Source organism: Panulirus ornatus, chromosome 59 (assembly GCF_036320965.1).
Source record: "Panulirus ornatus isolate Po-2019 chromosome 59, ASM3632096v1, whole genome shotgun sequence".
In the NCBI taxonomy this organism is placed as follows: Eukaryota; Metazoa; Arthropoda; class Malacostraca; order Decapoda; family Palinuridae; genus Panulirus; species Panulirus ornatus.
Genome location: NC_092282.1, coordinates 7,997,600 through 8,008,986, shown reverse-complemented (window position 1 = coordinate 8,008,986; position 11,387 = coordinate 7,997,600). Strand labels below are relative to the sequence as shown.

At 44.7% G+C, this 11,387-nt stretch overlaps 1 protein-coding gene and 1 long non-coding RNA gene across 3 annotated transcripts in view; one reads left to right on the top strand and one right to left on the bottom strand.

The window, feature by feature from the left end:
- LOC139767337 (neuropeptide Y receptor type 5-like) overlaps positions 1 to 11,387 on the bottom strand; it is a 98,790-nt gene that overhangs the window by 13,963 nt on the left and 73,440 nt on the right. Inside the window, exon 6 of the mRNA XM_071696660.1 lies at positions 6,251 to 6,514. Coding sequence (XP_071552761.1) covers positions 6,251 to 6,514 — 264 coding nt within the window. The remainder of the gene's footprint in view (positions 1 to 6,250; positions 6,515 to 11,387) is intronic.
- Positions 1 to 11,387, top strand: part of LOC139767338 (uncharacterized) — a 108,158-nt gene that overhangs the window by 50,353 nt on the left and 46,418 nt on the right. The gene's annotated exons all lie outside the window — the stretch shown is intronic.

Here is an 11,387-nt window from a genome sequence, read left to right as displayed (position 1 = left end):
CACGACAGATAATTTCACTAAACCCTTGTCATTCCATTTGAAGTGTAAACAAGATAATTTGACTCAACTGTTTTCCTAACTTATTTCAAATGAGGAAATATGACAAAGACTGCCATCCGGTGGCCAGCAGGTGTACCAACCCCTGGTGAACCCGGCCAGCAGGCTTACCAACCCCTAGTGAGCCTGTCCAGCAGGCGTACCAACCCCCTGGTGAGCCCGGCCAGCAGGCATACCAACCGCTTGGTGAGCCCGGCCAGCAGGCGTACCAACCCCTCCCACAGCACACCCACCTCGGGAAGTGGACCATGAACACCTCATCACACCCGATGATTTATCGATTTACAATATGGCGGAGATGGGTCGTCCCCGTCGTTATCCCCGGCCCCGTACCTCGGAGGACCCACGACGCCCAAGTCAACACCATTATTCCCTCGAGCGGGAGGAACCAGAGCAGATAAAGGTTCCTTGTTGAGGCCAAGAGACTAAAGACGGAAATTAGATTTGGTTTCACTATTGGTGAATGAAAAACATTTGTTCAAGGAGGAAACTAATTTTTGAAAAAAAAAGGTTTAATCAGGAGACAGTTCCTTGATAGATTGAAAATATTGCCAGATTTTATACCATGTATACGTATAGACATACGGGCTTCCATGGTATAGTGGCTAGCGTTTCTGACCATAAGTCAGCACATGTCCGTATGGGTTCCAATGTTAGGCATGACAGTCGGCCCACACTCACTCTAGGTATTCATCCTTTCCTTGGGGCTGGTCGACAAATACGTTACATGTCTTGGGTTCGTGTTGTATGTGTATACACAGGAGTAATATATGAACCATATGTATAGGGTTAAGAGACGAAAAGTGTGTGTGTGTTACTGGAGACCGCCAGCGTGAGGTTATGCCGCGAGTTAAAAGTCACCGTTGGTGAGGGTGCATTATTATAGGGAGTACAGTCTCGGCGAGCAAGAGTTCCTCACTCATAATTTAGGTCACATTTCCCTGCAGAGGCAGTAGCTCAGTGTCCGTGTGTCAGGAAGCATTGCAGAGGTCGTGAGGCAATCCCGAATCTTCCATTGTAGTGGTGAAGGTGTGATGAGCGACCATGGCCGGGTATATATATATACATCTTTGATATTGACTGTGTGGACGTGAAGCTATCTGTGTGCGGGTAGAGGCTACGTCTTGCTAAATGACGGCTGTCTCTCGCCCTGCTCATTACTACCAGGTGTTGTTGGCGCGCTATGCTGCCTGACATCGGTATCAGCGCCCCACCATACGAGGCGTCCTCCTCCACTCCCGCGGTGACTACGCGGGCCAGAGCTCCTCCCTCAACATCGTTTATCCTCCGCGTCCGATGTCTTTCCAAGGACGACTCTTTTTTTTTTAGATGCTGTTTCGCGGTCCAGTTGTTTTTGTTCTGTGTTGAAGGCTCCAGTCTCGGACATAAGTCCACACCAAGGCCGGGCCTTGATTGAAATATAGAGACAATTATGAAACGGAGAAAGAAAAGACGAAGGAAAAGTATTAACGAATTGTGCGGGAAGTGAAAACCCTGTGTTATCACATTTCCATTTTTACATTACGTATGATATCAATCTTGTAATTAAAACTTATGGAAATGTTTACTAGATTAGAAGGCAAAAGGTTGAATTCACGAAAAATTGATGAAAACTGCTAATGAGACAACGGCTGACCATCGCTGTGAACAGTTATCAGTTAGTGGATTATTGGGTGGCGCGTAGCAGGGCTCTTAAGTTTGCGTTCGTTATAATGTATGGTTGTGAAGAGCTTAAGGGGTTATATTTGCATTGTAACTTGCTTGGCTGGTTGTTAGGCTTTAGTCTTACAAGCTGCTAAGGTCATAAAGTCCGTCAAAGTCGTTATAATCAACGATCGAAAGATTTTAAATAAAATCGTCAGGTGTTCAAAGTAATTTTGAAGTGCTTTTAAATGATACGTACATTTTAACAACTGGCGTTTTGAATTATAGCTATTTCGCAATCCAGACTGTTTAAGAAAGGCGACCTTTTCCTTTTTTTTCTGACACTCCTGATAATGGTTAACTTAGGTATATAATCGTATTATTCCTTAACTGTTGGGTAAGCCATGAAAGACCTACGTATGAGAGTAAAGCTTTACCGGCTCACCCAGCGACCAGTCAGGCCAGCGCTCACCTACACCAACGAACTAAGTTTTTTTGGGGGGTGAGGTTTAGCCATTTACACAATTTGCTGGCCTTGTGTGGGCAAGTCGCTGACACTAGTGTGTGGCGACTGAGTTACGGGTGTGTGTGTGTGGCGTGGGAGGCTCATGCCTGTAACACCGTATTCTTAAATCTCTCTCTCTCTCTCTCTCTCTCTCTCTCTCTCTCTCTCTCTCTCTCTCTCTCTCTCTCTTCTCTCTCTCTCTCTGTATGTATGTATTGTGTGGGTTGTTGAATACTCAGTTATTTTATCTCTCTTGACTGGTGGGACGAATTTCTGATGATATAGGGTTAAGGAGGGAATTGTTCAAAGCTTCGTTGGAGAAGGGTTGTAAAGTCATTGAATGTAATAATAGCCTGGATATTGGATGATTTAGTTAGCAGCAGCAAGTGTCCTGGTTGGTAAACAAGATGTCGTGAACGGAATGTAATGATCGAAATCACGCCTCACCCAATCTTACTCCGTTTCCAAAGAACAACACAGCCAGTGCAGAGGTAGAGAGCACCAGCTCGTCCTCAGCTATTAGCGCCGCTTAGCTGTATTAATACATTATTCCCGTTATTTGTCAGTGGATTAGCGAAGTTGACGGTATGTCCAGAATATTTCAGAAAATGAGTGTATTTTTGCGCCATCGTTTAATTGCCTCATTGTTAAGAATCTTGCCTCAAAGAAAACATTCCGTATTTCATAGTCTTTAAAACTTCACATTTTCTATTTCCGCGTTTTCTCTGCGCTGTTTTCTGTCTCATATTATCATCATGAGTTTCCTTAGTTTGGGAATATTTTTTTCCCTCCATTTCATTAGTCAGACAGTGTCTCATTTTCGCTCTGTTCTTCTTTTGCCAACATGAAAATAATTCTCATGGTTGATGAAGGAGTCATTTTTTGGCCTGCCACCCTCATTTCGTTCCCACCAGACAAAAGACCATCGCGCGGAATTATATTTCCGGTTTATATCTGGGGATAATTGCTTTATTCATCTTGCTGCAAATTCGCCAGAGATCCTCTTGAAATTTTGCTAAGAATTGAAGGATTTGAGATTATTCGGCAGTAATCCAGCCTAGACACCAACAGAGATTTAATAATTTTTAATTACTGGTTGCTCATGACCTCCAAGTATAAGTGTATGTAAGGTTTTGGTCATCTTCAGTCCCTGGTACTACTGTATGGTTATTACGTGTTCCTGGTACCACTGTATGGGCTGTTATTTCGTATTCCTAATATCATTTTTTTATTTATTTTTTTTTTGTCTGACGTGTGGCACCGTTACTTTATTTGAAATCCCTGTTGATTAATGGTCACTTTAAGTTCTTAATGCCATATACAGGGTGATATATATATGATATATATATATATATATATATATATATATATATATATATATATATATATATATATATGATATATATATATATATATATATATATATATATATATATATATATCCCAAAAGGAATGGTATTACCGGATATCCGTATTACTGGATATCCCGTAAATGTAGTAACATGACCTGCATATGTTAAATCTCTCAGATTATTACACTCTTACCATAAAACCTGAGTGACCTCGCCTGCTCATGTAAAATAACTTCTGCCATTAAAGGCATTTTTACCCGGATCGCAGCTAAAGTGCTGGTATAAACTATAAGAACCTAGTGCTGCCATCAACATAGGATTCGAATTTTGGCCTAAGAGGGACTGGCTGTGCAGATGGTATCAGCGCGAGCGACGCTTGTAGCGCAGCACCCTGAGAGCTTCCAAAGATTTATATTCTTGATGCGTTTATGTTATTTTCAGAAGCAGAGTTAAGTGTATGACTGGAGATTTATTGTGAACGATTTCATTCATTTTTCCGCTCATTTGGGTAAGGACCTTGTAGCCTCAAGGTGGCGCGTCCGGGTAGGCTGGGCTGGAAATGTTCTCCAAAGAAACTAAATATTCAGGGAAAGAAATACGGGAAAACTTTTTGTTTTTGTTTTTCGTTGCTTGAGAAAGTTTTATCCAAGTAAATTTTGTTCGTGCGAGAGTTTGGTTGAGAGAGTTTCTGGTAAAAGAGGATTTACTGTGTTCACTTCTGGGTCATAGCAGGTAACGTCAGAGAATGGAATGTGGGCCAGGGAGTCTGTCCGGACACAGAGATTTTGACGTTCGTTAAGGAACGAAGTATTTATGTAAATGCTTTAACAGTGTATAAGTATATGATATAACGGTATGTAATTAGATGACTTAATGTATTAGTAGATTATATGATATTGTATAAGTGAATAACATAACTAAGTAAATGATATAACAATGTATAAGTGAATGTTATAACAAAAAGTGATTAACATAATATTGTATAAGTAAATGATATAGCTATGAATAAATGTTACAGAAGTGTATAATTAAATGTATAACAGTATAAGTAAATGGATTAAATGTATAAGTAAATGATATAACAAAGTATAAGTAAATGGTATAGCAATATATGAATATATAAATTAATATAACAGTGTATAAGTAAAACACAAGGAGTTGAAGCGTTATCATCACCAACAAGAAAGTGGAGACGAAATTGTGTGTGTGTGTGTGTGTGTGTGTATATACCTGCAGGCTTTGTGTTGTGTACTGGGCCAAGAATAATGGATGATCCTGACCAGGGAAGTGAGGTGGTGTCGGGAATATATGGACCTGGGAACATTAATTTAGGAGAAAAAAATCTTTCTTTACACCGTTATAAGACGGGAACAGGGAGCTACTTGAGTGGGAGGTTATGGATAACAAAGACCATGTTGTATACTGTGAGAACCCGTCTGTGGTCCTCGGATTATCGTGAACACCTGGAGGAAGTGTTCATGGGTTTTGCAGTGGGTGGCTACACCATGACGTTGACGGGCTTATTGACCCTAGCAGTTGTTGATGGTTATAAAGCCTTTAAGAAATAAGAAAATAACACCGAAGAACCCAAAGAATGAATCCTGGGACTTCGACACTCCCAGTGTGAGAGGTGAACGTATGATGAGGGACGGCCGTGAGGTGGGCGATACAGAACTTCATCCAGTTCTGGTCAGATGAGAAATGTTTGATTAGATCAGACTAAAGGAAAGAAATCTATATCGCTGAAGAATATAAGATACAGTGAATGTATAGCTATTGGCCTCCCTCCCTCCCTCCTCCCTCTCTCTCAGCACTGTGAAATGAACTTGCTCTAGGAGGTCATGACGAGAGAGAGAGAGAGAGAGAGAGAGAGAGAGAGAGAGAGAGAGAGAGAGAGAGAGAGGGAGGAGGTTGTATCAAGACGGAGAGCACGACGAGTCTGCCGGCGGCCGGGAAACTAACGGTGTCATGAGGCAGGAATTGTGAGACGAGGTTATCTTCTTTATGTATATTGTGTGTGTGTGTGTGTGTGTGTGTGTGTGTGTGTGTGTGTGTGTGTGTGTGTGTCTGAGGTCCTGGAGGAAGGGAGGCCCTGGAGGAAGGAGGCCGGACGCCGCCAGACCTTTGACTGAAGCCGGATTAAGAGACAATGTAAAAATAACATCAGATGACGACCTGCGTCGTGGTAACGGCTCGAGCGCGAGGGTGCCATCCGGGGATTATGACGGCCCGGCCTTTATCCTGACCCGACGGGGGAGAAATATTCGTGCCCTGACGTCCTGCGTGATCGAGGTGGCTCATGAGTATACCCTACGAAAACCATGAAAGAAACTTAAGGAATGTCAAGTTCTTGTGTCATAAGCAGGTTAAAAACCAAGGAAAAATATAGTAGGGACAAATACACACACACACACACACACACACATATATATATATATATATATATATATATATATATATATATATATATATATATATATATATATATATATATATATATAATCATGTGACTCTTATGGAACACGAGTGTTGGCAGGAATTGTGAGGGAACGAGAGCTGGTGTGATAGAGGGGCCGATTGTAAATGTAAAGTAGGTTGGGTCGTCAACCTGGGTAAAATATTTCTCTCTCTCTCTCTCTCTCTCTCTCTCTCTCTCTCTCTCTCTCTCTCTCTCTCTCTCTCTCTCTCTCACCTGAGGATCATCAGCGGACACAGGCAGAGGGCGAAGGCTGTGACAATGCTGCCGATGTACCGCTGGTTGCGCTTCTCCCTCAGTATGTCCAGTTCGGCCTCGTCCAGGTGGTGGAGGGACGGGGTGCGCCCGCCCAGCAAGGTGGGCGTCTGGGCGCCGCCCTCGCCGCCCACAGTGAGAGGCGTGGGCGTGAGGAAGGAAGGCAGGTAGTGGGCGTCGTGGTACGCGCGGCCCTCACACCCGTCTGACTCCGGCAGAATCCCGCTGTACAAACAAAGAAAATGGACCGTAATAGATATTGCATCGTGATAACAGAAAATGGGTCGTAATAGACAATAATTGACGGTATTGCACAGAAATTGGATCTTCATGAGAAAATTTACCGCGTTAAACAGAAAATGGATTGTGTAACGTAAGAGTAATTTTTCATTGTATCTTTTGGATTACTTCTCGTCTCAAAGGAGTCCACATTTCCCTGCTAGTGGAAGTAGCGCAGCTTTGGTCTGCGGGAGCCTTAGTGAAAGAGGAGTTGGATGACGCCAGGACTCTTTTACAATACAGGAACAAGGTAGTTACCCCTGCCGGTAGGAAGCTCACATATAGAAAACGCAGCTTCAAGACCCGTTAACCCCAGGGTGAAGCTCTAAGTGATAAGCGTTAACCCACAGGACACAGCCACTATCTTCATCGTCCGTGTATACGTCCCGAAATTTTAACCATCTTCATCTTCCGTGTTTACGTCCCGTACTTGATAACCATCCGTATTTTTGCAATGTGGAAGATTTGAGGTGATAAAAGTATTTGTTTATCTGTATGTTACTGACGAGGTTAGAAAAACAGTCGAACATCAAGGTGGTATTATTTGATCACCGATCAACTACGTTGAGCACATTTGGCGGGAGTTGTATGCGTTCCTGCCCTCCTCACTCTCGGAGGGTTTCCATGAACCAAGTCATGACACAAGAATCTATCCCTCACTGTTATAAGATCTGGGCACAGTATATTCCTGGTGTGCTGTGAACATGCAACTATGCATCACTGTGTTTCATGCTAAAGTGATCTTTGCTACCGTTGTAGAGTTACGTACGGGGACGTAAATCTTATGGCTCATGTCTCGGTGTATACACAATATTCACTATGTACAGGATACAGTCAAACAGTGTATGAGATTCCTGGATCCTTAAGAAATTAAGGTATAAGTATTATAGATACGTTTAGAGAGAAAAACAGCTTCGCTAAGGTCAGGGTCTAAATGTTGACAGATGCAAGCGAATGTGGAGAGATAAATCTACGTTGACCGACCGCTTGATTTCACTTCGTTGCGTTGTAGAAGATTTTATCAGACACTGATGGCTAGGGGTTTTTTATGTTATTGATTATGGTAAGATTCTCGGCCATACGGCCTTGCCATGTTTGTTCGGATTACAGTATATGTTTGGTTACCCTGATTTTGTAAAGTGATACGTAGTGAATGCAAGGGAAGTTTTATGAATAAGTGAATAAATGAATAACTTCGTAATTTTGTGAAGTTGTTTGTTGTGTCTGAGTGAATGAGCATTTTTGGAATTCGTGACTGAACTGGTTTTTGCATATATATGAATGAACGAGTTTATATGCATTTATGAATGAATTAACATTTACGTATTTGATGATTTTTTCAAAGTGAATGAGTTTTGACATGATTTTTTTTTACATATGTACATTTCCATTACTGGATGAGTTGTAGGGTATATATACGAGTGGCACGAGAGGGAATAATAAAAAGGGTATAAGAGAAAAAAGAAAATGGAAATACGAAAGCAGAGGTGGAGTTTAAAGGCGAAATTTCCTTCGGTGATGACAGAGCGAATGGAACAAAGAGAGAGAGAGAGAGAGAGAGAGAGAGAGAGAGAGAGAGAGAGAGAGAGTGTAACTGATTGGCCACAAGGGTGTGGACACAGGCAACACACGATCCTCCACAGATTCCCTCCCTCGTCCTTCCCCTCCTGGGCCATTTCCCCCCCCCCCCCTCCCCCCAGATGCCGTATCGTGGTGTAGTTTGCAGCAGCGGCTGTGTCATGTCTCCTCGCGTCGGCGTGGCATCTCCCTCTCTCTCTCTCTCTCTCTCTCTCTCTCTCTCTCTCTCTCTCTCCCCCAGATCCCCAGCTCCGTGTGTTACCCCAGGTCACACAAGACCCCAGCTCGTCCACCGCTCCCTGCGGTACTGTGTAACGAAGCGTCTGGAGAGTGTTGAGGTGGTAATAGGTTGGGGGTGGGGGTGTGTTGCTGTTCTTCCTATGGGATATCAGGTGAGTGGTGGCTGTGCCAATGACGGTACCACCCCAAGAGGACGAAGGGGTACCTCCCATCGGGCCACGACGGTGCGACTCCTGGGTATAATAACGTGGTTAGGCCTCTTGCCCTGATCCTGAAGGGTTGGGTTAGAAGCCAGGCCATCATTTCGCACGGCTCGCACTGCTTGTCGTGCTCAAGGGGTTCATGAAAGCTTAAGGACAAAGTGTTGCCCCAAGTAGGTTGTACACTTGCTGTGTTCTGTACACTGTATGATTAATTAACAGTCCTAATGACAAAGTCAGTATTATCCTCTCCAAGTAAATTATATACATTTGCTGTGTTCTGTGCACGACGTAATTAATTAACAGTCCTTCAACTTTTGAACTTTGACTGTCATAGAGACTCGTTAGACCGTGCATTACAGTTATCGAAGTGGGCGAGTCATTTGACAACTTTTGGTGTTGATCAAGACTCAGTCGAACTCATCCGGAAGGATCTAATTCCATTTTATGTGCCCGTTCAATTTGCCGTCTAGATGGAAGCCTTTGAACTCGCTGCCGTTTCATTTGCAGTGACCTGCGATTGGTGGGCGTTGTGAGTTTACTTGATGTCTTATCGAGATAGTGTAGATAAGAAGGCGGGATTGGTTGACCTCTCAGCTCGTTTTAGACTGTCCAGTTTTAGACATGTGAATGTGTGATAAGTGTGTTTGAGGTGTTCCTGGCCACCACCAGGGGTCCCACAAGGGAGCGTTCCTGGCCACCACCAGGGACCGTTCCTGGCCACCACCAGGGGTCCCACAAGGGACCGTTCCTGGCCACCACCAGGGGTCCCACCAGGGACCGTTCCTGGCCACCACCAGGGGCCCACAAGGGACCGTTCCTGTTGCGGCCAAGGTCGCTGAGAATGGCCTCTGTCTCCTGCCACTGTTAACAGTAGTGAGGTCAGGATGTTGGGGACTGTGGACCAGGAAGTGTGGTCACCAACATCAAGGCACCGCCACTTTTCCTGGACTCAGTCTGTTGTGGATGATGAGTCTGCGATCACTCGGCCAGTCCGCCTTGATACAGGGACTCCCCTGTGTAAATTACCCAGTGAGCACGACGCTGCGACACCTTGAGCACGACGCTACAACACCTTGAGCACGACGCTACGACACCTTGAACACGACGGTACGACACCTTGAGCACAGCTGTACGACCCTCGGTTGTGCTGGGCCTGACGTTTGACCGGATTTTTTTTTTAAGGCCAGGTACTCGTATCCAAAGATCGCTCAGTCTTCCTCAGGAGGTCGTCTCGTCGTGCTCAAGGGTCGTACTGTTATGCGTGAGAATCTCAAGGGGTCGCAGTGTGCGCATGGTAGGAATGTGTGTGTGTGTGTGTGTGTGTGTGTGTGTGTGTGTGTGTGTGTGGAGTACGTCTCTCACCGAGTCTCCTCACAGATAACTTGGCCGGCGGCTTTAGGAACCTGGCAGACCCTTCATGAAAGGAGGATGGCATCCTACAGCTACACGCGAAGTCCCGGGCACTAGTTATATTTATCTTTCCAGGGAGAGGCGTCTAGTGGAGAGAGAGAGAGAGAGAGAGAGAGAGAGAGAGAGAGAGAGAGAGAGAGAGAGAGAGAGATTCCCCTCTCTCTCTCTCTCTCTCTCTCTCTCTCTCTCTCTCTCTCTCCATGCAGGAAGAACTACTTGGCCAGAACTTTGGGTGACTTGCTTCACCTCGCTCCTCCCTCTCCGCTCCTCCTCCTCCTCCCACTCCAGTCCACTCCTCCTCCTCCTCCTCCTCCTCCCACTCCAGTCCACTCCTCCTCCTCCTCCCACTCCACATCACTCCTGCTCCCGCGGGACAATAGAGCGGCAGTAAAGACATTCTTCTCGTCCACCGCCAGACGTCCCCAACTCTCCACCACCGCCTGAGACTCGAGCAGGAGGAGGCTTTCCCCGTGAGTGGAAAAACGCAGGTTGATGGTAGAGGAGGTGGCAGTAAGGTGTCATATTAACCCGAGTATCACGAAGCGACACAAGGTACACACACAGCCAGGCTGGCGACTTCCTAACCTGTCTGGCAGAGCTCCGTTTGGCCAGCACGGCGTGTGTTACAGATGGTCAGGTCGTAGTTACAAATTTATTTTCGTAATACAGTGAGTCATTTTGTCAAGTAAATTATAGAAAGTATATAAAGTAGCGAAAAAAACATGATAAAGACTAATTACAGAGTGATATTGAAACAAATTAGAAATTAGATTTTTTATTTTCAATCTTTGCAGTTTAAAGGAATGAAAAAAAAAATGTTTACCGACGTATGAAAATAATTGGTATGTTACCAATTAATGGAGACAAATGTGGGGGAATGTACAGGATGTGTATAGCATCATACAGCGGTTGGTTGCTGAGGGGTTTTTTTGGTTAATATTTTGCTATAGAATTGTTGCAGATTCTGGCTCGTTGACCTCTCTAACAGTCGATGGTAATTAGATTCAACAACCCACGTTTGTGTCGGAGTGACCATCAGCAGTTGCTGCCAGCCGGCGAGCTGAACCACGCACGTACGTACGCGCACATTTACATATTCGCAACGGAAAGTGACGCAAGGGTTTCGTATGTGTGTGTGTGTGTGTGTGTGTGTGTGTGTGTGTGTGTGTAGCTTCGACGAATGATCGCAAGTCCTCCCTCCCTCCCTCCATCCTAATGACCAGGTGAAGGATGAGAGTCATTTAAACCGACGACGAGGGATTTGTCCGACGGTCGACTGAGATTGCAACACCAGGGAGTAAACGCCGGGGATGTGTTGAGTCCTGTCTCGCCTCCTCGTCTCCTGAACTCTCTCTCTCTCTCTCTCTCTCTCTCTCTCTCTCTCTCTG